The sequence below is a fragment of the Solanum stenotomum genome, chromosome 12, assembly GCF_019186545.1.
Source record: "Solanum stenotomum isolate F172 chromosome 12, ASM1918654v1, whole genome shotgun sequence".
Taxonomy (NCBI): domain Eukaryota; kingdom Viridiplantae; phylum Streptophyta; class Magnoliopsida; order Solanales; family Solanaceae; genus Solanum; species Solanum stenotomum.
Genome location: NC_064293.1, coordinates 29,022,846 through 29,047,474, shown reverse-complemented (window position 1 = coordinate 29,047,474; position 24,629 = coordinate 29,022,846). Strand labels below are relative to the sequence as shown.

Sequence of the window (24,629 nt, the reverse complement as noted above, 5' to 3'; positions counted from 1 at the left end):
TCTTTGATAACGTTTCATACAGGGCGAATCAAACATATCAGTGACCTAAAATCAAATTCGAACAGAGGTCTTAAATTTTGATTATTATTTTTTTTTAAATGAAGTTTATTATAGTCGATCCATATATTTTTGAGACATAGTATTTTAGATTTATCAAACTTCAAATAATTTTTCCACTTATATGAAAAATTTATATTTGTTATCGATAAAACTCAATATTCTATAATTTGTTATTACTTAAAGAAAAGCCCCCTCAATTTTGAAGACCTAAAACAACTGTTTTTTTTAGGCTCGTAAAGCCGCCACTAGTTCCATACACCAAGAAAAGATTGAATGTGTACCTAACCACAAGAATAGAACCTTCAAATTTCATGACTAAATGCTCATTTATTTTATGAGTAAAGAGATGGAAGTATAGTTCATCTATTATTGCTAAGATTACAATTTAGTTTTCAATCAAGTTTGTCTAAATACACACTAACATGACGACGAAAGAACTCACATTTGGAATAATAAGTCACATTAAAATATTACTATAATTAGGGAATAAATTAGATCTCAAATTGTAGAAACTTGAGATCTAGATATTCAACAAATTAATATGGCCTCAAAGGCAAAACTAAAATATGTTTTATCACTCCAAATATTTCTGAGATCGATGAGAAATGGGAAAATAATATCGTACAATAAAGCTTTGGTCTATACTGATCACTACACTTTGAATGATCGCAATTAATTAACGGCGATAACTTAATTGCCATTAAATATATTCTTAACACTTTTTGTAAATGTTTCTAAAGCCTGCAGTGACATTGAATTCAATGATAATTAATTAATATCGATAAAGACTTTATCATTCTTTATTAATGTGCATATTATTGATGTTAAAAATTATTTTTGTTGTAGTGGCTAATGTATTTAGCTAGGGAGTTAGGAAGCCACTGAAGAAAATTTCAGAAGTATAGGGGTGTGAAGTGTAAAAGCAGATCAACAAAGGGGTAAAATGAAAACAAACTAAACAAACAAAAGAAAAAAGATATTATGACAAGGTGGCGTAGTTTAAGGAATATAGCGTCATGTCCACATCAGATTAAACTTTGCTGCATTATGATCTGTCTCGAGTTTCGACACTGCTGCGAGGCGGAGTCATGATTAAGAATTTGATGGTTCTAAAATTACAGATTAAACTTTGTTGTCTCGACATTGCTGTCAATTCAAAGTCGAAGCCAAGATTAAGAGTTTTTGGGATCTAAAATTAGGAGTTTGGAGTTTCTAAGTTTTTTTTAAAATTAAAAAGAGAAACTTTTTGTTGATAGTAGGGTTTGAGAATCCACAACTCTAGCGTGAAAAGTATTTTCACAAGTTAATATACATACATATATATTTATTTAACTTTCTACTATAAATATAGAATCTACAGAAAAACTATTGAATTCGTCCAAACTCACAAACCTCCACTTAGCTCCACCTTTGATTGCCATCCTACTTTGATTATGATATATCGCCTCTTTGTTTTCAATACTATAAAACCAACCAAGGCAAGTACCAATAACGGGTGTAGCGAAATGGATGAGATTATTTTTTTTTTGTTTTTTTTTTTTTATGTTTACCGTTTTAAGTTATGAGAATTGTGTTATATTTAACCAGAAATGTTTTAACATACGAAGTTGAAATTCGAATAAGCAGTAAATTTCAAATAGATAATGATTATTTTAATATTTTTTTCTTAGAAAAATGAAAAATAAAAAACGGTTCTTGTTGGTAGTGACATGGTGGCCACTATCTCAAATCATGATCATTTGTGAATCATCGATCATGCTTCTACTTTTTGTTCGTAGTACATGTTTTTTTGTTTTTTTTCCCTTTGTTTGTTTAGTCTAAGATTGATTTTGATGCAGTTAAGATTGTTTGGTTTGTATTAATTATAACTTACACAAGGATTTTTTACATCATCGGAGTAAAGAAGAATTGGCTAATGGAGAATTGAATCCATCCGTAGAGGACATTAATTTCTTAATTCATTTTAGATTAATGAAATTTGGAAAGATTAATTCAGTAGGCGTTTGTATATTAACAAAAAAATAATGTGATATTTGAAGAAGAAGAGCATTTTGAAAATAGTTGTAAACGAGTACTACAAAATTAGTCAAATATTGATGATTTGTTAATGTTTTGCTCTAATGTGCACGTTATTAAAGAGATTAAAAGACTATGTTTAGTTGTAAATCCTTTTGATTCGAATATTATGTCACGATCCAAAATCAACGATCATGATCAATATTAAATTGACAAGCCTAACTCGTCGAGTTAACCAATTATAAACTTAGATCTCCGTGACAAACACATATAAAGAGTGGTCCAAATCTGTGTCAGATGCGCCGCTTCTCGTAATGTCATCATTTAACTAATATGAATTAGCAAAACTATTTAATTTGTTCATAGTATTATTAGTATAGTAGTAGCATTTTCTTGTGTGCATTTCCACGTGCAAACCACTTCTCATTTACTTCCATAAGGCAGCTTTTTAAACTCAAACATGACACCCTCTTTAAACACTCCTTAATTATAAATTTATAATGATACTAAAACTAATATATAATCATTATTGATAGAAATAATTAAAATAACAGCACGCCTAGTAGTTTTTCAACTGATTGGTACGTACGGAATCGATCTATTCAGGTAATATGCGGCCTACTATCCCTTTCTAGAATGACTGAATCACTATAAGAAAAGCCATGCAAACTCATTTCATTTTCACTTTAAATTATTGTGCAACAAGATTCCTCTTTCTGGCCCACATCTCGACTAATTTTACGGTGTACTAGTAACTTTGCATAGAAGAAATCACCTAATGTAACGCATCTTGATTAATTTCATGGTGTATATATTAATAACTTTGAATAGGAGAAATCACCTAATGTATTTTGTCTCCGAGGTTTGAACCTAAGACCTGAATCCACTTCGTTGACACAAGGTCACATTGGTACACTTTCTTATTTCTTTCCTATACATTTTTATTTATTTATTGAAATACCCATTAACAAAAAAATAACAAAGAAAAGGAAAAATTAATTAATCATTCTTCACCATGCAACATCTGTAAGCACAGAAAAGCTTAAGTTAAAGTTCAAGAAACCCTAATTCCCTCCATTAACACTAGAAATTGCTATAAATACCAGCTTCCTCTTGCATTATTTCATGTTAAGAATTTAAACATCAAGGAAAATGACAACATCTTTTATTAGCCTCTCAACTTACTTCTTCATCTTCTTCTTTCTTTCTAGTGCATTGCTTCATTTCAACCAATGCTATGCAAAGGGAAAAAAACCTTCTTATTCCTTGGTGTTAAGCTTAACTCAAACGAAAACCAGCCTTACGATACCTAAATCATCGTATAATTTAGTGGAAAAAAACTCAGAAACATTGGACATAAGGGAGCCATTGAGAGAAGTGAGAGATGGTTATTTGATATCTTTGAATATAGGAACACCCCCACAAATTATCCAAGTGTATATGGATACTGGAAGTGACCTTACTTGGGTACCTTGTGGTAACCTATCATTTGATTGTATAGATTGTGATGACTATAGGGATCACAAGCTAATGTCAAGCTTTTCTCCTTCATTTTCATCTTCTTCCTATAGGGATTTATGTGGTAGTTCCTCTTGTATCGATATCCATAGCTCCGATAATCCTTTTGATCAATGTACTATTGCTGGATGCTCATTGAATAGTCTACTTAAGGGCACTTGTTCTAGGCCATGTCCTTCTTTTGCTTACACATATGGTGAAGGTATCGTATCGGGAACCCTAACTAGAGATACTCTTCGAGTTCATGGGACTAGTTCAAACCCTAATTCCATTAGGGAAGTCCCAAAGTTTGTCTTTGGATGTGTTGGAACAACTTATAGAGAGCCTATTGGGATTGTAGGGTTTGGTAAAGGGCCACTTTCTTTGCCTTCACAATTAGGGTTTCTTCAAAAGGGTTTTTCACATTGCTTCTTGCCTTTCAAGTTTGCAAATAACCCTAATATATCTAGTCCTCTAGTTGTAGGGGATCAAGCCATTTCCTTCAAAGAAAATTTCCAATTTACTCCTATGTTGAAAAGCCCTATGTACCCTAATTTCTATTACATTGGCTTAGAAGCTATAACTGTGGGAAATGGTGCCACTACACAGGTTCCCTTAACCTTGAGAGAATTTGATTCTTTAGGCAATGGAGGAATGTTGATTGATTCCGGAACCACTTACACTCACCTACCTGAACCATTCTACTCGAATCTTCTCACCGCCCTTCGATCATCCATAAATTACCCACGTGCTGAGGATATCGAGGCACAGACAGGGTTTGACCTATGTTATAGGCTCCCATGCCCTAATAACAACCTTAATAGTCTAGTTACCGATGATTTCCCTTCAATAACATTCCATTTCTTGAATAATGTTAGCCTTGTTTTGCCTAATGGGAACAATTTCTATGCCATGGGTGCACCACGAAACTCAACAGTGGTGAAATGTTTGTTGTTCCAAAGCATGGAAGATTCCGAAGAAGGGCCAGCGGGGATTTTCGGAAACTTCCAACAACAAAATGTGGAAGTTGTGTATGATTTGGAGAAAGAAAGGATTGGGTTTCAAATTACTGATTGTGCCTCAGCTGCAACTTCTCAAGGGCTTCACAAGACATAGCTACATAAATAAATATTAATGAAAGTAATTGGATTCTGCTAGCTACTTTTGTGTCCAATAAAAACTATACATATATGGACCTCAGCCAGGAGCTGTAATTTTAAATTTAGTGCTTTTGTTTTATGATGTTTTTGTGTATTGTTGAAGAAAGTTTAACAAAAAAAAAATCATTTTGAATTGTATCTGCAATACTTTCAACAATATGACATATCTATCATTTTTATTTTTATTTTAATATAGCGAAAACAGTACCAACATGCATATGGATTACATAATAAGGATTATTGATACAACAACATGTATATCCCGTGTAACCCCACAAGTGAGGTCCTGAGAAATTGATAAGAAACTAATTTTGTAGAGGTTGAGAAACAGATTGTTAAGATTTTACGTAGGAATAGATGTATATTCTTGTATTGCTACAAAGAATTGGGATAACAATCCTACAATTTTATTACTGTAATGTATATGCTACTATACATATATAGTTCACATAATTGATAGAAGAAAAGTAAAAAAAAAAAATTTTACCTTCGAACAATAATTAAAACGAAAACTATAAAATGTGAATCACTTAGTTTTTCACTGGGAAGATAGAGAAAATATGCTTTAGTTATTAATAAGGAATAGAACAGATAAAAGGGGACAGTAAGTCAGTGATATTGGAACTTCCTTTGGGTCGACTTTGAGGTTTTAGTTTAGAGTTTCAAATGCTTTTTGTCTTCTTCAAGGTTAAAAAAGACGAATGAAATTGCAAAAAATACTCGTGGGAAGTAGATTGGCATCTTGAAACAGCAATAAAGTTGCCCTCCTCCAGACGCGGGATACTTTATGCACCAAATTGCCCTTTTCATTCTCATACTATGTTGTTTGTTCTTAAATCTTTGATTAGTTCAGTTTCTTCGGCATAGTTTAGCATCTTAATATCATTTCGATTAATTTAATTACCAAAGAGGAAGATACATCCCAATGGAAGTGGTTGATATTTAGTAACTAATCATATAGTACTAAAGATCATATATCTATATATCATTAGAAAGCATAGACATAATCTAAAACAAGTAGTACTTGTCTATATTCAGATTGATCAACTCAGCTATCAGTTATCCTCTAAAACAATATTTCAGTATAACAGCCAGGTTGATTTCTTTTGGAACCGACTTTATTCAATGCTCTATAATAATCTATATAGCAGTCAAAAAATATACAAACGAACGTCATTACGTCATTATAGAGAAGTTTGATTGTATATGAATAGCTGATGGCTGATTCATAAGTCCCTCCGATACTACTATTACTACACATCAATCTCAAACGACTGACAGACCCAATGAATATTAAATAGTTATATGATGCATATATTCGTTTAATAGCATACTGAAGCATGTCACAGAATCTCATTACATTAGGAGGATCCATAGAAGAGAGTTCAGCAACATTGAAGATTTTTTTCATGAAATCTGTACAGTGATGGACCATGGGCACAACGAACTCTAACAATCAGCACAAACAAATTAAGCAAAAACAACATTGAGATGAAAAGCACCAGCAGAGATTTAAGAGCAACAAGAAGCAGTAGCCGGTGTTTGAGCAGGCCTATCCATAAGAACCATCCCAGATGGATTTTGTGCTGGCTGAAGCCGAGGCAGTCTCTTTGCTGCAAGTGAACAAACAGTTCAAGAGATATTCAGGTTGATAAAAATGTTAGGTTGTTTCCAGATATATACAGCAATTAGTCAGACAAAATCCAACTTGGTGAGACTATTGCAGAGGAATTTAATAGCTAAGATTAACCACCACAACATTTGGAAGTTCCAAAGGAACCAGTTATTCACTATACGGTGAGATGTTTATTCTTGAGAATGATAGAATTTAAGAGTGATTTTACAATCAAACGTGTTTTTATATATCCAAAGCCTGAGAAGTAACAATTTCGAAGGCATTCTTGTCATTTCTATGATCACATACATGTATCGCTAATACCATGTATCATTATCCACATTGAATTGCCATTTATGATAATGTCAATTTCACCCATAGATAATACATGGTTTATTAATTAGTGGATTGGAAATGCCAACAAAAAATTATACTATATATGTCGAGTACTAGTATTACTTCCAAGTAAAACATCTAACCAATCTAAAGATCCAAAAACAGAATAAACACCACATTTTAAATCATCTAGTGACCTACTCATCAAAAACAATCCTCCATAACTAGTTTAATAATTTCTAGTTCCTCTACTTTATTTTTATTTTTGTTCCCAGTCACGACATGTCATACAAAATGCATATAAGTAGTGGTTTAAAACTGATAACACAACAATAGTGATATGTGTAGCCAATAAGAGCATAAACATGACTGATCTACCATAAATGCTATCTGGCAGTCCAAAACACAACAAAATGAATGCAAGTATTTACCTATTTCAGAGAAAACGTCATTAACATTAGATGCAGTTTTTGCAGATGTTTCCATGAAGAACAGACCATTCTCCTCCGCATATGTTTGTGCTTCCTGAAAAAGCAATAATACCATATCAGTACTGATGTATTTCAGTGAAAAATCTGTTATTCAGAATACCAGTTCAGACACAATGCTAATTGAGCAAGAACTTTTGAGATCTTCTGGATGCACATTTAAGAAATTGAATAGATAACACCAAATCTCATAGACAGAAGTCTATATTTGTAAAATGGGTCACTGACATAAAAAAATTGACTCACTAACCAACTGACCTTTAGACCACGATATTATTTTTAACTATCCACCTAGATTATTAGAAAAAAATCCAGTGATTGTCTAATGCTTTCTTCTACATTTACATCCAAAATGCCAGTTAGGACATAGCTAGGTTAGGAACTGCAAATGAGTTTAGTCCCCAAGGGCATGACCTAACAGTCAAAGAGATCTTGGAAACCAATCCCAGTAGATAGAACGCTATGTGAGTTCTACCCATATACCTAAACTTCAGTTAGTATACTTACCCAGTACCCATGCTGGTGAGAAATATAGATAAACCCAAATAATTAGTCAAGGTGCACAATTATCCCTAGACCGCCTAAATCCCATTCTAGTTTGGGGTTTGACTATTTGAATCCCCATTATACATATTGTTCCATTTGAACAAATTCCATCCCAATAACCAATAATATAGGTTCTCTAACAGTAGAAATTCTCTAAATTTTTCTACTGACATACAAATCTCACTCAATCAAGTGTATCCAAAACCATCATTCGTCATGATACAAACTAAAGATATCACTAATACGGATCTTCAGCATTAAATATAAAACTTAAAATTAAGGCAAAATCAAGCTAGAAAAGTGAGCAGGCAGAGATATTTCAGTTAAGAATCTAGAACAATGCCAAACTACAGTGAAAGAAATGAAACAAGAGGAAAAGTTCTAATGAAAATGCAGAATTGGATGGGAAGCAGAATAGCTCAACTCTAACAAACCTGAGACTTTTCAACAAGATCCCATAGGAAAATATCAATGCATGTTTAAATTATTATCTGTGTGCCTAGATTTACCCACTTTCACCAAATTTGTTTTACTTTTTGATAACTGAGAAATCTCCGATAGTTAGCGGTCACATGGTTCGAAACTCAGTGGATAATGGGTCCACCCCTCTACTTTTCTCCATTTAAATACCAGGCTTTTGTCCGTTCATCACATGCTGCACTCTTACCACTAGACCAAAATTAGGGTGCATCTCTTGGGGGGTTGATAAGAAGGGTGCTCCACTGTTGGTTTTTAAAATAAAGAGAATTACTGGGTATGTTGTTTTTGCCAAACCACATTGCAAATTATACCTTAAACTCTCCTTGTGCTTTATACTCTTAACATCCTTGATGTATTGGAATTGTTAATATTTTTTCCTTGTGATTATTGGCAACTTCCAGCCAACAAGAGCCTTGTTCTTTTCTTTGTGAGTTGGAAAGAGAAGTTGGAAAAGTATCCACACAGATGAATAACCTATTCTTAAATAACAGCAGCCCTCTCTGCCACTACTAAACACTCTCTCCCAACAAAAGGTTGCCAATATTACCTTCTCTTCCCCTTCGCTGTCCATATATGACTACAATTCCAACTCTCTTTAGCATTCTGAAAAAAGGAACAATAACTACAACAAAATAGTGCGATAATCGGAAACAACCTCTCTACCTCCCAATGTATGCAGGCAAGGTCTGCATACACTCTACCCTCCCCACCCCAGACCCCTTGTGGATTTAAACTGGGTATGATGTTGTTGTTGTTCCTCTTCAGCCATCCAACACCACTTTCTCCCTGTCCCCAATAATTCCCACTTTTTCCTCTTTGCTTCTTACAGGTCCTTGAAGATTTCATCCCCCCCCAACCCCCCACCACCACATTTGCCAAAGAGTATTCCTAATAAAAAAATTGTATATATACATGCATCCTTCATTTTCTTTACCATATCTATGTCAAAGAGGTATGATATGAGTACCGTACTTGCAGAAGATTCTTTAAAAGACACTAAACCCCCCCCCCCCCCCCACCCCCCAAAAAAAAAAAAGAAAAATGTACCTTTAGTCCTTTACTGAATACTTACACAGTTCCATATATCGGGTTACCAGTAGCAGCCAGTGTAATGTCGGTCTACCTTCCTTCCCTGAGTTTTTTGGTTTTTTCTTTATTTTATCTTTGCTTTGCTTGGTCGTTTATTTCTTATCATTTCTTTTCTTACTTTAATTTCATATTGTGTTTGCAATAACATTTTCCCACTCATTCATATGAAATATAGTACTTTTTTTGGTGAGGTTTCTGACATTAGGTGGTTGAATCTTTGAAAGATGCGCGTCCAATACAAAATAGAAATAAAATTGGCACAAGAAATTGCAAGTATAATATGTGCTTACTTCAAAATTAGAAATTTCGAATCAGCAACCAAGAAATACTGATATTTTGATTTGAACCGAACAAGAAAGTTATTTTCATTTCAGACAAGGATCTAAGGGTAGGAATTAAATTGCTCTCCTCTGAATCCAGTTCAAGGGGATTCTTATTGAGGCATCAGCACGTAGGCACAATTAGCACACTTATCTGTATCTGGTATCCAAGCCGATTGGACAGATGAGAACCATCACTCTATTTTCATGCTCAGTTAATGAGCTTCAGATCATTGTTATACATGACATCTCAGCCACTACAAAGATAAACCCCGAAGATACTAAGCTATTATAGCCTTAAAAAAATCAAGTACGAAATGCAATTTAGTTGTTATGCACACTAGCATGCAAATGAGGGAACAATGTTTTATCCTAGAAAATGAAGTTACTCTATACCGCTTTAGAACAAAAGATCCATTAATCGTGAAATGAAATGGCACTATTTTGGGATATATTACACTTCTATCTTAAAAAGTGATCAAATCAATTAAAATAATAAAATTAGGTTCTCATTCTTTATTTCGCGCTGCAATTAAAGATTGCACATCAATATTTTTTCATCAACTCTAACTGACTGAGAGAGTGAGTGGCGGGGCCAGGACCCAATTGCTTCAAAAAGCAACCCAAAAAAAGAAAGGGACAGCGGGGAAAGGGAAAAAAGAAACATAAAAGAGCAGGCCAACAATGAAGCTTTAAGCATGTGTGTCTTGTTAATTTCAATGACCGGTTTTACTTTTCAAGTATGGGCAGTAACATGAGAAGGAGAAAATCGCACTGGATACCTCAACCCCTTAGGGTACAGCTTCTAAATCCTGAATGTTATTAGATTCAACTAGTTATCTCAGGCTTGTAGTTGAAACTATCACTCACCCAACTCTTAGATAATTGGGCATGTTTACAACATCATATGCCTAAATTGACAGCCTATTCTCTGGCTAGGCCTTTTGTTTTGTGGTGCTTCTGCACATCACTAACTATAGCATGGAAAACTGTGATTAGTTAGAGGAATAAAATGCACTAACCTCAGCAGCCACTTTTCTTGCATCTAACAAATCGGCCTTATTTCCTGCAAGTGCCATCACCATATTTGGATTACCTGGGACCAGCGTGAGATAGAAAAAAGTAAGACATATGAACAGGCAATATGTTTCATTCAAAGAACACTGATGTATGCATCACGTGAGAAAAGGAACCAGTGCTTAGTTCCTTTGATATGGTTGTGTGACAACTTTCAAGTTCAGACAACCATGGGTGAAGCACTATTTCCAATCCATCCCCTCATATTACCCACCAATTGAGAGCCAAAAGTTAAAAGAGTTTTTCAGCTTTTTTTGGCCATCAAACTTTATCGTAACTCAAGCAGCTGAAACTCTCCCTAATTATACATCAACTATTTCTTACATTAATTGAAGTTAGGAACATTTAAAAACAGCCTTACAATAATGAGTCTTAAGATGTCAAAGGTACCTTGTGCTTGAAGCTCCTGAACCCATTTTTTTGCTCTATCAAATGATGCCTATCAATAATGAATTGAGAATCTTAGTTACCAAAGATAACATGCTAGCACCTACTGACAGCAGTATAGACTGAATTATAAGGATTTGACAGAATCTGGTTAAAAAACTTACTTGATTTGTTATATCATAAACAATTATAGCAGCTGCAGCTCCTCTGTAATACATTGGAGCTAGACTGTGGTATCTCTCTTGGCCTGCTGTATCCCATATTTCAAATTTTACAGTTGCATCATTTACTGCTACTGTTTGGGAGAAAAATGCAGCACCTATGGTTGATTCCTACATAAAACATAAGCAAGTTATGTCAAGTCTCAAGGTCCCAATTTTAAAAACGCAAGTTCAGAAACCATTCTTCACATATCAAATGGTAAACTAAGCACCTACCTGAAATTCAATAAATTGTCCTTTAACAAAACGCAGAACTAGACTAGATTTTCCAGCTCCAACATCCCCAAGGAGCACCTAAAACCAAAAGACACTTCATTAGTTTATCAGTGTCAGGGTCAACACATCAAGTTCATAAACCTGCAGTTCAGAAAAAACTACATCATTAGAATAATCCTTTTTTATCAGGACCACGTCATTAGAATAAGTGAAACAATGATCCCCTAGTGTAAAGTGTATTTATTGAAACAGAACACCAAACATTAAAAGATGGAAGCAGTAAAAGGGGAAAAGGAGCACAGAAATATTGAAATTCAAGATCGGAAGTACTAATCAATAATCACAGTAAGAATAACATGGATTATCATGAACAATAGGTACGCACTTGAAGAAGTAAAAGAGGATTCCAAGTCATGGAAAAAGGAAGTATAATGTATTCCAAACAAGCAACACTTCCACAACATAGCATCAGCAAATAAAAACCAAGTGAAAGATCAAATTTAGCAAATTAGAGTACAAAAAAACAAAAATTATCAGCAAGGCAAAATTTTGAGAAAGAAAAAAAACCCATATCCAATTTTTTGATATAAAACACAAAGCGCAATAAATCATTCAAATTGAGGAACTTTTTGTGATCAAACCCAAAATAAACAAAATACTATAGGTCATGAGCTATGATTCTGAAGAATTAAAGAGGACCCAGATCAGATATAGCAAAAAGAAAGAATCTTTCTGAAATTTGAAGCTAAACCCATAAGCAGAATTGATAAATTAAATATGAGAAGGAAGCACACCAATTTGGCGTTCATATTCTTGTTTCCACTGGTCGCCATAGCTATGATTGATCAAAATTGGGAAAGCGGAAAGTGATTTTTTGGAGATTTAACGATTGTTTCGATTAGGGTTCTGATCAGAATTTAGACTTCACAAAGACGGAAGAGGAAGAAGAAGAAGGGTTGACGTCAAGAAATTGCAAAAAAAAAAGGGACACTCAACCAAAGTTGTTTCTCTCTCTTGTTGATGAATAATGATGAAGAAAAGATTCTTTTTATTTTATCTCGAAATTTCCTCATTTTTTTAGTCGTTTGAATTTTTCTATAAAACAGAAAAAAGAAAAAATAATGCAAATTTGCTACGTATTTTTCCACCATCCATCCACCTTTTCCTCTTTTTCTCATCTCATCAATAAATGAAAAAAAGTATAGGAAGGTTTGAACGCAAGATATAATGGAAGCTTAGTAGGTAGTTATGTGATTTACCTAATATTTTTACGTGAATGAGACGTGAAAGTCTCCCTTTTTTCCCTTCTTATTAGTAATAAATATAGTATAGTATTTTTTTACTTTTTTTTTTTGTTAATTATTGTTTTATTAGTTGTGTTTATCTTGTCATTTTGTCATCATTATTTTGCATTTTAACTTGTTTAGTTTCATTAGTTGTGTTTATTTTTCCATTTTAATATTGTTATCTTTTAAATTGTTTTGGTAGTTCTAATAAATATAAGGGAAAATCACTTACATGTACCCTTTTTAAAAAATATTTACGTCATTTGTCAACATTATTCTTTTAACCATATATAACAATTTGGCTGAATAACAGTATTGCTAAAAGTTGCGAATGACAGCATTTTTTGCTAAGTTTAAAGGAAAAATTGTTTTAAGTAAGTATTGCTAAAAGTTGACAAAAATAGTAATAAATTAAAAGTATACTTAAAGTGGTAATTATTAAATAAAAGACCTTCACTTATGTAATTTTTCCTAAATAAATATAATGTGTTATTGTATGATGAGGGTCTACCAATAATAGTGTATCTATCCTATGAAGGTAGAAAACGAGATTTTGTTTTTGATATAAACATTGGTCATACATAAATAAAACTTGATAAATGGGGTAGAATTAAAAATTACAAACTTGAAGGAGTTGCACGTAATTAACCCAACCGGGGCCCTTTTTAATTTTTTTGAGTAATAACACGCCAACGCTTACCTACTACTTTGACTTCTATTAGAACTTCTGCTTAGTGTCGGCAAGCAGTAAGTACGAAAAAAAAAATAACTAAAGAAAGAGTGTAGTAATAAAAACAACCAATAATATATCCAACATAAAGCATATGGAGTTAAACTTGAATAAAATTAAAGGAGAGTAATGCAGGTGGTTTTGCCTGTCCCTAATAATGAGGTATGTTCTGGTACTATACACAGATGGGGAAAAGGCAAGAGTTGTGTGTTATATCTCCAGTAACAAAGGTGTTGGCTGCTAAGTGCTAAGTGACTCGAATAAGTAATACAACCATGACAAAGACTAATGTCATGACAAAAATCAAAAGCCACTGGAAGCATGTAGTCTTGAAACTCCGAGAATAGACGTCCATAGCTCTGGAAGTTGCATGCCCTGTACTTGCCAGGCTATGCTCAACTGCTTTCTCAGTTGAATCGAGTATCTGCATCCACATTGTATATGAAAACTATGAGGACAATATAAACAAAGTGACTAGTAAATCCAGAGACTGAGGGAAGAAGTCTGTAACTAGACAAGATGAATCTGAATAAATTGAGTACTAACTGTTTTTTGTTTCTATTTCGCACTGAATTAGTAAAGAATCCTCAAACATATTGTAATATCAGAGGAAGAATAATAAATATTGTTGTGTCAGAAAAGCAAAGATAGTTTGAGCTACCAATGGCCTCAATTGCCTCCTTAAGAGACATAATAGTTTAGATTGTAGATAGCAAATTCATTCTCAAAGCAAAAACGGTTTGAGGAAGTTCCCATCAATTTAAGCAAAGTGAAACGAAACAAAAGACTTACTTTCTCGGTATTTTTGATGGATTGATTCATCATGAGACTGCTCTCTTTGAGCTGCCGTGCCAAAACAACCATTTCATCAGTCAAATCCTCCTGAAGTTTCCTGCAAAAGATGACAACATCTGATAGTTTATCAAGTAGACTCTACCTAATAGCTAACCAACCTCACCCCTCTCTGAGAAAAATAAATATTGCACAAATAAGTGATTACTTTCTCTGGTTACTTTTCTCCTACAATGAAAAAAACTGGCCAAACATATGGCAGTGGCAAAGAGTATGCCCCAGCCATGAGTCAGTCTAGGATTTATCTTACCATCTCTAAAATTAAAACAGAACTTAATTTTGAATTCTACAGATGAAGTCTAAACTATAGGAGGAAACAACAACATTTGTGCACCAATGTTCATCTATATACCATAATTTGCATCAACAACCTTCCCCACCAAGTGTCATCTTCTTGGTTCTATCTTCACAACTGTTTCCAACTCCCACATTCCACACACACACCTTTTCCTCTCTTTTTTCAGTATTAACACAACTTTTTGACTTGTGGTTGCCTTCCCATGAAATGTTCTTTCTTCTTTTGTCCAAATATTTCAAAAATTTATCAAGGCACTAGAAACAAAGACATAAAGTAGGGTGGACTGATGTCTAACTCTAATCAACTGTTTATGAGTTAATCTTCCCCACATTGACAAATATTTTTTCTTTCAATTTGCTAACCTTTTTCAAATTTCTCATGTACTTCAATAGAACTATGCTTTTCTCTTAAAGGGAGCTCCGAATAAATTGAATTCTCCAACTTTTGCACCCAGATATATTTGCAAGTGTTAGCTTATAATCCATACTACTAATAGGATACATCATACGTTGCTTAGGTTTATATTCAAACCTGAAACAACTTTCATAGCCAAATCGACCACCTTAAGGAACATCATATGTTTTTCCTTGTTTAACACATTAACAGTGCATCATTCGCGTAGAAACTATGTGAGTTTTTATGTTAGTCTTCTTATTTTTCCAAAAAGATAGATTTCAAGTTATTGTCCTCTGGACCTACTTTAAATCCACTAAAACATTATTTCTCCATTGTCTAGTCTAACATTCCACCAAGACATTTCAGTAACAGGAATGGGAAGAAGATCTGCCTAGCTTGAGATAAGAAAAATCAGCATAACTCCTATTTACTAATGTAGAAAATTTAACAGAGAAACACAATAGTTTATGCAACTCCTGATTTCTATCAAAATCCATCTCTTTAATCAAAACCGAACTTAACAGAGAAACACAATAGTTTATCCAAGTCCTCGATTTCTATCAAAATCCATCTCTTTAAGCAAAACCGACCACTTCACATGGCCACTTCTCCACATCTAATTTACAACGGACACCTACTTTTCATTGTCTTCTGCCTCCATTCACAAAAGCACAGTGACATCGAACTACTTTAGTAAATATTAACTTCGACCTTACAAATACCTATGTTAGTATGTTATCCATGAGAATACTCCCATAAATCTTTTTGAGTTTTTTCCTACACTGTTCTGCTTATATTTAACTAGATCAATTACACCATAAGAGCAGATATCTATTACACCTTTTTTTTTAGATGGCACATACATACTACACTTTTAGTCACACATGGCAAGCTGTACCTTCTCAGGAACAGATACACATTGGGAAAGCCTTGGTGGAACAGAAGTCAACAAACAAAAAAAACTGTCTATAAGTATTAATACAGAAAAGAAGTACAGATAGAGCACCTATGCTTCTCAATATGTGTCCGTGCAGCATCATCCAGTTTGACTGCAGCTGATGATTGATCAGAATCAATGGTATCTCGAGATCTCTCCTCATTGTTTGAATGGACCCTGTTTCATTCAAAGAACAACGGTCAAGAGAGAGAATTATAAAATGGCACATTACAATGGCTAAAATACAGGTACCCAAATCTTCTTCTCAATCCTTCAGAAGCAGAATTCACACTTTCTTCTGCTTTAGGAGTTCCACTGCTGGAAGTCTCACCCACAGGTTCCTCGGGTGTATGCATATCAGACTGGACGTGGTTGAAGATAATTTATTTGTTAATCATATAAATAGAAGCAAGAAAATTTTCAAATAACTACTAGCATATGTTTATAATAAGTTGAAAGGTAACTCCAGAAGAGAAGACTGAAGTCTGAACCACATTCATAAGGATAATGAAGTCTGAAATGCTGAGCTCTATGGACTAAAAGCAAATAATAAGGCACTAAACTTCAAGTACAGTCTATTTGATTTTTAAAAAAATGGCAGCTCCTTCATATTCCATCAAAATCAGTAAAATACCTCAATATGATATGTTTTCATTTAAGAAAGCAAGGTGAATCTGAATGGTAAATCACAAGAAATGACACTAGCACATGCATACCATGGGCACAGCTAACTTGGCAGCAACAGCTTCAATGTTCTCAGCATATTCATTCACCTTGGCTTTTGAAACCCTATATTGGGAGACAACATGAAAATTGAACACACATCAGGAAGAAAGCATCTAGTAAATTTATTTATTCTTTTTGAAAAAGAGATCCAATAAGAACATACACCCTCAAGCAAAGTATTTCAAGCATTAAATCAATCTATATTAGCTTTTTTAATACAGGAAAAACTCTCATGACTAGTCTATAGAAGTTCAAAACGTTCTCCTCACACAGTAAAGAAAAAATTTAGAGTTGTTAGAAGTATATGGCTAAAGTTCTATTCTAAACACAGGAAGACAATAATTCCTTTTATGTCATCCCTGGTCATTTCACAGATAACAAAAGCAGAAAAATGCAGAAAATAACTGCTTACACACACCACCAAACGGTCCGCATAGAGCATCATAACTTCCTCCATAGAAGGAGATAAAATAGACTAGTCATACTGTTAGGATGCGATTTTTTCATTTTAGGCAGGATATTAGTCAACTCTACAAAAAATATAACTAAAATATATGTCCAATTTGGAGGAGGGTAGGCAGAGTTGAGCTCAAAGGAAGGTGAGTTTCCATCTAACTGACCATGATAAGGGCTTTCCACTTTATTGATTAGGTAGAGTGAAAAGGCAAGGAAGAAGCATACATTTAAATTTAAATGATAATTCAAGCTAAACAAACAGAAGGCGGGGACTTTATAAAAAACAGTCACAGATAGTAAGGAAACCAACAGTCTGGAAATTTTTGTAGCAGCATGTAGTTTTCTCTAAGTTGTCGGACTCTTCGATTTCAATGCCGCACCCGTGTCAGGTTCTTCAAAAATACACTATGGAAGGAGAATCCGACACGCACCCCCTGACGATTTTGAAGAGTCCGAGCAACATAGAGTTTTCTTCAAATTATCTAATTGGAAAAGAACAAAGCATATAGACCTTGGTAATCCATCAGAATTCCTCTCGTCAGCCAACTGCTCCAGTAGTTCCCGCAAAGTGGCAACATACTGTGAAAGATGTAAAAAAAGGAAATAGTAAATGCATATACCCTATGAAGAAAAAATTCAGATGACAAAAATTGTACAAGCAATTGCCTATGCCATGATTTCTGAAAAGCTTTTCATAGAAAGTAGAAAAAACCTATGCCACAAGTTGCAGCTGTATGCACAGAAAATTATCAACTTTCACATATAACAACTACATCAGAGAACATACAGCAGAAAAGGAAAGGATCAGCTTCCTGAAATAGAGGCTCCACCAGAGACATCAAAAAAACAGTTGATGCATGTTTGTTCAGAAGATTAGGGAAGACAAGGAGGTATTACTATGACTCTATCTCTCATCCTACATCTGATTAAAAAACTTCAGTAGGTGGCGGAGCCTTCCTGAGCCCTGTTCATCCTAGGTATGGTGATATTGCAGTACTACTAATCTTAATCACCATGTTGAGATCAGAAAATCAGAAAAGTACTTTTTCTCCAAAAAATATATTTGACAGGTAAATGTGTTGAAGGCATGCAAGTGGGGTACAACATTGTATACAAAATTTGTATTGCAAAGCCCAAAAAGATGTATCCTTAGAGAATGCAACTACTCTGTATGCACTAAAGTCCCAAAACTAAAGCCATAGAACACTATCATTTTCCATTATAGTTTTACTCAATAATAAACTAAAATAGGAGAATATATTTAACAAGGGACAGAGTTGACCATTAGCCTCTCTGTCCATCAAAGGCACAATGGTCCATCTTTTCCCAAACAGTCCATATAAAATTACTTGAGGAAAGACCCACTCAATCAGCCCAAGTAGGATGAAGATACATAGCCTTCTTTATGGATGAACTCATACTGGTATCAGAACAGTGGAAATCCTCGTTATCCTTCATTCTGTTGGTGAATCACCAGTTCACTTGAAGCTGCTCGAATATATAAAGCTTCCAAAATAGAAAGAAGACTTCCTTACATGCTTACGGTCCACACAGATTATATGAGTTCCATTAAATAGCACAATTCATAAGTTCTTCAAAACCTCTAGCAAAATAATAGGCAAGAGGAAGAGAAAACAAAAAGATATCGAAAAGCATATAGCCATCAAACTACTGCTAGTCAATACCTATAAGGTTCATTTACACAGGCCTAGTGTTTCAAAGTTAGCTTCTCAAAGCATATCATGAAAGTCAAAGAAATGAGCCTCTGAAGTCTTAATACCCAGGAAATCAAGACTACCAGATGTCTTTGTTTTGTGTAACTATAACATGTGATTTAGATCGAGCACAACTTTTCCAAATTAGATAACCAGATATACCCACACTCGAAGACTGAAAAATGAAATGAAATTACAATCCAGATATACCCACACTCAAAGACTGAAAAATGAAACTAAATTACAAAAACCAATATTAGAGTGTAGGCATGCTACAGAAACAGAAAGATTAAGCCTTTAAGGACTAGAATCGTCTGTTCAAGAATATAATATCTTAATGTATACTATCAAAAAAAAAAGCACAATCAAATCAATGGGCTGATAAATTCACCATGTTCACGACAAATCTCACATACATGCAAACCCAAGCCATAGGGAAGAATGTAAAGAAAAATAAACAAACACAATTATCAATTCTTTAAAGTGTTGAACTCGAATGACCTGTGCATACATGTATAAGCTTTGCTTGATTTTGCTGCTGTGGTGCAGTTACAAGTAACCTCTTCAAGTTCACTTCAGTTTTGCTCAACCCCATGACACCCTCTGGGGAACTTGCTGTCAATAGCTGATCAAGAAAATCAAATCTTTCCGAACATGTCTGTAATCTAGCAAAAAATGTAGAACAATATGCAATTTTTCTACTCATTACATCAGATTATGTTTCTTCTTTATTTTAGAATTTCCATCTAGCTCTATCATGCACTTCTAGCATATTCTTCACATCTTAAGACCACGAACTAACGAAGTGTACATAGTCCTAGTTTAAACGTTCATATTTCCTACTTCAATTGCTTAATAATCACATATTCAAAATATTTGTAATTCAAAACAAACTAATAATTGAAGCAGATTAATGGAGTAATCAACTTCACTACATAATAAATGCACCATGATCCAATCAAACAAAAAGGCCCACTTGAATGCATACTATAACCAACTCAGGAACTAGTCACTTTAATAAACAAATGTCCCTTTTTGAAATAATTATAGTCACATATGTTAATTTATTCATCTCTCTAAACAAACATGAAAACTACTAAGATAGCACTGTCACACCCCATTTTTAACCATAAAAGATAGATCTACGTTTTAAGTTCCAAAAGGGTTTCCAAGATTGAAAGTGACAAAAAATGTGTTTCAAAAGGGATTCATTTTTAAAATCGGAGTCGCCACTTTACATTGGATTTTGGTGTGCCAAGTCACTTTAATAAACAAATATCCCTTTTTAAACAAGTTTGACTCATAGACTGGTCAACGACAGAGATTCCAGTTAAGAAATTCTATTGAACGAGAGGAAGGTGTGAGGCACTCCTTGAGTCTCGTTGTTTTAGCACGGTCGCTTTAGTTGACTTGTATGTGGTTTGTATTGGCTCAAATAGTAACTCATTTGGAAAAACTCAAAGAGATGCAATCACGGGCACCAAAAATGGGTTCAAAACAATATCTAAATTATTATAAACCGAAATGAAAGTACCTATCTTAGAATCCTACGCTACATGTCCATGAACAGCCTTCCTCCTTTACAAACATTCTTCGGGGCATTTTCCTGGGAAAAGTACATTAATTTTATTGAAAGCAAATAAAGACACATGCAATTAAACAGACCTAGAATTGCCTACCAACCCAAACACTATCTATCATCCGTAACAATCCAAAACTCCTTTTACTTGTTGAAACCCGAATTCAATATTTAGCAACACCCACGGTACGATCAATTCCATGAACCTGAGCTCAAACACTTCATTTAGTTTCAGATTACTTCCTACTATCCCTTTACTTTGTCTAACAACAAATATATTTAAAATCTCAATTCAATATCAATCCAAAATTTAACAGTGATAAGAACACTACATGAAAAAATATCACAGAAGAATCAAAACCAAGCATTTCAATTCGTAACACATAGATCTATCAAAATCCAAGCACTAATTAAATACTATAGGATTAGAAATGAACCTTCTGTATAGCTGAAATTCCTTTCCAAAATTGAATCGAGCCGACACAGCAAAATGAACGAAGACCCAACAACAATGAAACTGAGTATATGCAATGCCAAGGACCAGGACCTGGAACCTTGACCGGACGACTAAACCTCGATCGGAACTTCAAACCATGCAATCGAACCAACTCCTATGTCAAAACCAATACCATCGAGAGTTTACCCAGTCGTAATGGGATTACCAGGGAAGAAGTTCTAATGGATGATTTCAGATGAAGCTCACGTCCTTAATCGGATTCCCAGAGAATCAAGTTTGTTCACTCTGTTTCTGTATCCGTTTTTTTTCCCCAAAAATTTGTGCCTGTTCCTCCCTCCGAGTATGAATTTTGTTGTAAAATTTAAATGATATGTCCTTTATTTACAAAATATAATTTATAAATTTATAATTCTGGGTTAAAAATGGATATAATTTGGTGAATTAAAATATTTTGATATCTTGTTTATGAACTATGATTTGTTGATTTGGTAAGATTGAGTAAGAATTGAGAAAATTTTGATAGTTTTCGTAATTTGTGGGTTTTTATGTTTATGAAAAAGATAAGTTAAGAAACCCAAATTATATGACCAATCAAATTTCAACTTCATATCAATTTGATTTCATATTGCATGTCCATTATATTTCAAATCATGATAGGTTATAACTTATAAGTATGATATGGGTATGGAAAACTTTTAAACTTGAGTTTGATGATTTGATTTTAAAAAATACTGTACTATTATAAGAGGAACTTTCGCATATATTCATAGTTATAGTTTGTTAATTACGATTCGTAGCTACATGTTATAAGGAGGAGAGTAGCGAGCGAGACTGGGAGAGGAAGGAGAGAGGTGAGTGAGAAAGGCCACAGAGTGGGAGAGAGGTGAATTGTATATATGTATATCAGTTAGATAATTGTATACTACACATATGTATTTTGTATATATTCTGGCGAGCGAGATTAGAAGAGGGAGGAGAGAGGCGAGCGAGATTGGGAGAGGGAGGAGAGAGGACAATAATTTGTATAATTCGCATCTCGTTTGTATAATTCGCATGTACGTTTGTATAATTCGCGTGTTTTTATATTGAGTAATATAAATTCTGGAATTATACAAATGTAATAAAACTCAAAATAACGAATTGATGCAAACATAAACATATGAACTTTAAACAATTATCCAAATATATTATATAAATTACATTATATAAATTATATTATACAAAATCTGAAAACTACACGTTTATACAAACTTTAAAAAGTTATACACAAAAAGATTGAATATATGTGATGACAAAATTAAAAAACTAAAGCAAATCATCGTCATATACAAATACAAATCATCGTATACAAATACAAATCAAACAAAAAATTGTTAGTTGCGAATTATACATATACAAACGTGGCTAATTATACAAACTGGAGGTCAGCCCATGTAACTAATGGTTAATGTTAGTCGCGAGTGGTAATTATAGCAAATTATAGTTATGTTCAGTAATTAAATTGTATAAATTTGGTTAATCGCGTAATTTTCCCTTATTATAATACCAAATTAAAATTGTGATTTTAAATATATTAGTAATATTTATGTGGTTATTTAATTCTTCTTTTAAATAAACTTTCCATCACAAATTTTATTTTTTATTTTTGTAAAAGCAAAAATTGAATAGATTGATAAATCGAATAAAAAAAATGCTATCAATTTATTGCTATCGGGTTATTGGGTTAACGAGTTGTTAATGATTTTATAAAAAAAAATTCGAGTTATCGTTCGATTTTTTTTCAATTTTGGGCGATTGGGTAAACTGGTAACTCATTAAGACTACGGAAAAGGGTCAAAATTGCCCCTGAACTATGCGAAATAGACCACTTTTACCCTCCATTACATTTTGGGATAAAAAATACCCCCGCAGTTATCCTAGGAAATCACAAATACCCTCAAGAGTTAACACCCCAATTTTTTAGTGACGTGGCAAGCCACATGGGACTAATCCCTCCACCTAAGCATTGCCAACTAAGATTCATTACAAAAGAACTTGACTTTTAGTGGCGACAAAGTCGCCACAAAATCCCAAAATATTGCCACTAAAGGTTATAAGTGATTTTTAGTGGTGACTAAGGCTCCAACAACCATTCGCTAGTAAAACCTATTTTTTCAACAAAAAAATATGATAATTAATTTTCGATTGCGACCTAATTTTCTAAAATAAATAACTTGCAATATCCATATTAAAAACATCCAATATTATTACGAAATATAATCAAAATTACTTCTCGATTCAAATCTCCTACTATATATATAACGCATCATTGTACATTTTATACATTTACATATGACATAAAAATAAAACATATAGTGTCTTCAAACTCCTACTTAATCGATATCATATTTGGTTTTTTAAAAACAATGAAGAAAAAAACACAAAATTAGAATTTAATGTTAAAAACTTTTAGTGACGATTTTCTGGGCTTTTGTGGCGACTGTTGTTGCCGCTAAAGGTCTAGTTCTTTTGTAGTGAATCCTAGTTGGCAACGCTTAGGTGGAAGGATTAGTCCCATGTGGCTTGCCACGTCAACAAAAATTTGGGGTGTTAACTCTTGAGGGTATTTGTGGTCTCTTAGAATAATAGCAGGGGCATTTTTTAACCCAAAATATAATGAAGGGCATAAATGGTCTATTTCATATAGTTCGGGGGCAATTTTGACCCTTTTCCGTTAAGACTATAATAATTTACTATTTACCCTACATAAATACTAAATATTATTTTCAGTACCTTATTGGTTGCCTTATCTAGGGCTATTAAAAACCAAATCGAAACCGATAATTCGAACTGAAAAAAAGTTAGTGGTTTATCAGTATTGGGTTATTAGTTTTGCGGTTTTGATTTTTTTTCTTATCGGGTTATCGATTCTTAACGGTTTGAAGTTTTTTCTTAACGGGTTAACCGATAACCCGAATTATATTTATACCATTTTGTATATAAAGTCTTTGACTTAGAGTTTGGTTTCTTGGTTGTCTCAAATACTTGGTTATTCTACAATGTAAAAATGTTTGCTTTTGAGCAAGATGTAACTTGTGAACTCATGTTCATTTGGTTTGTCACCTTGTTTCTAAGTGATTTTCAATGTTTTTTTGTGTCAAATCTTAACGGTTAAACAGATAACGATCAAAAACCGATAAACCAATAACTGATAACCCAATATCTTAATGGTTCGTTAACGGTTTAGCATCTTTACCAACCAATAACCAATAATAAGCCAAACCGATAAACTTCAAAACCGAACCGACCGATACGCAGCCCTAGGCCCTTATCCTTTTAGCATACAATTCACATTTTACATTGACTTTGAGTTCACAACTTTACAGTATACAAAATGTCAAAATCTAAAATAGGAATCCAATTCTTCTTAATTTCTCTTGGTGTTACACTTATATAGTTATTTTCATGTTAGCTATTATTGCATCAATTGTATGAGCATTTGTAAAGTTGCATTATTGTCTCGTCGCGTCAAATTGTTGGAGAAGTCATATATTTATTTTATAAACATTTTCTTATTGGTTAAATTGAAAGCAAACCGTTAAGAACCAAAACTGAAAATTGTTTAAAACTATTTTATTGGTTTTGTTATTGGTTAGCATATGAGAAGTCTAATTACCCCCAAAAGGAATGACACAATTATGTATTTAATA

General features: G+C 33.6%; 3 protein-coding genes across 7 annotated transcripts; 1 reads left to right on the top strand and 2 right to left on the bottom strand.

Moving 5' to 3' along the window:
- The first annotated feature begins 3,228 nt into the window (after positions 1–3,228).
- Positions 3,229–4,689, top strand: LOC125848044 (probable aspartyl protease At4g16563). The gene has a single exon (XM_049527827.1). The coding sequence runs from the start codon at positions 3,229–3,231 to the stop codon at positions 4,687–4,689; it is 1,461 nt and encodes a 486-aa protein (XP_049383784.1).
- Positions 4,690–6,053: 1,364 nt separating this feature from the next.
- LOC125848049 (ras-related protein RABF2a) lies at positions 6,054–12,529 on the bottom strand. The gene is made up of 7 exons (XM_049527840.1): positions 12,303–12,529; positions 11,509–11,586; positions 11,236–11,403; positions 11,075–11,123; positions 10,630–10,703; positions 7,116–7,209; positions 6,054–6,346 (listed from the first exon to the last, which is right to left on the bottom strand). Exons 1-7 carry the CDS (start codon positions 12,339–12,341, stop codon positions 6,246–6,248), a joined length of 603 nt encoding a protein of 200 aa, XP_049383797.1. The 5' UTR covers positions 12,342–12,529; the 3' UTR covers positions 6,054–6,245.
- A 1,051-nt stretch (positions 12,530–13,580) lies between these two features.
- On the bottom strand, positions 13,581–21,275 carry LOC125848048 (uncharacterized). 5 transcript variants are annotated; one of them, XM_049527837.1, is made up of 8 exons: positions 20,921–21,275; positions 19,416–19,519; positions 17,701–17,768; positions 16,724–16,796; positions 16,260–16,369; positions 16,077–16,184; positions 14,317–14,416; positions 13,581–13,948 (listed from the first exon to the last, which is right to left on the bottom strand). In XM_049527837.1, exons 2-8 carry the CDS (start codon positions 19,497–19,499, stop codon positions 13,772–13,774), a joined length of 720 nt encoding a protein of 239 aa, XP_049383794.1. In that variant the 5' UTR covers positions 19,500–19,519; positions 20,921–21,275; the 3' UTR covers positions 13,581–13,771. The 5 variants fall into 5 exon arrangements, with proteins under 5 accessions (XP_049383794.1, XP_049383791.1, XP_049383793.1 ...); XM_049527834.1 differs by having other exon boundaries at positions 19,416–19,569; positions 20,921–21,274; XM_049527836.1 differs by having other exon boundaries at positions 19,416–19,562; positions 20,921–21,274.
- Positions 21,276–24,629: the final 3,354 nt, after the last annotated feature.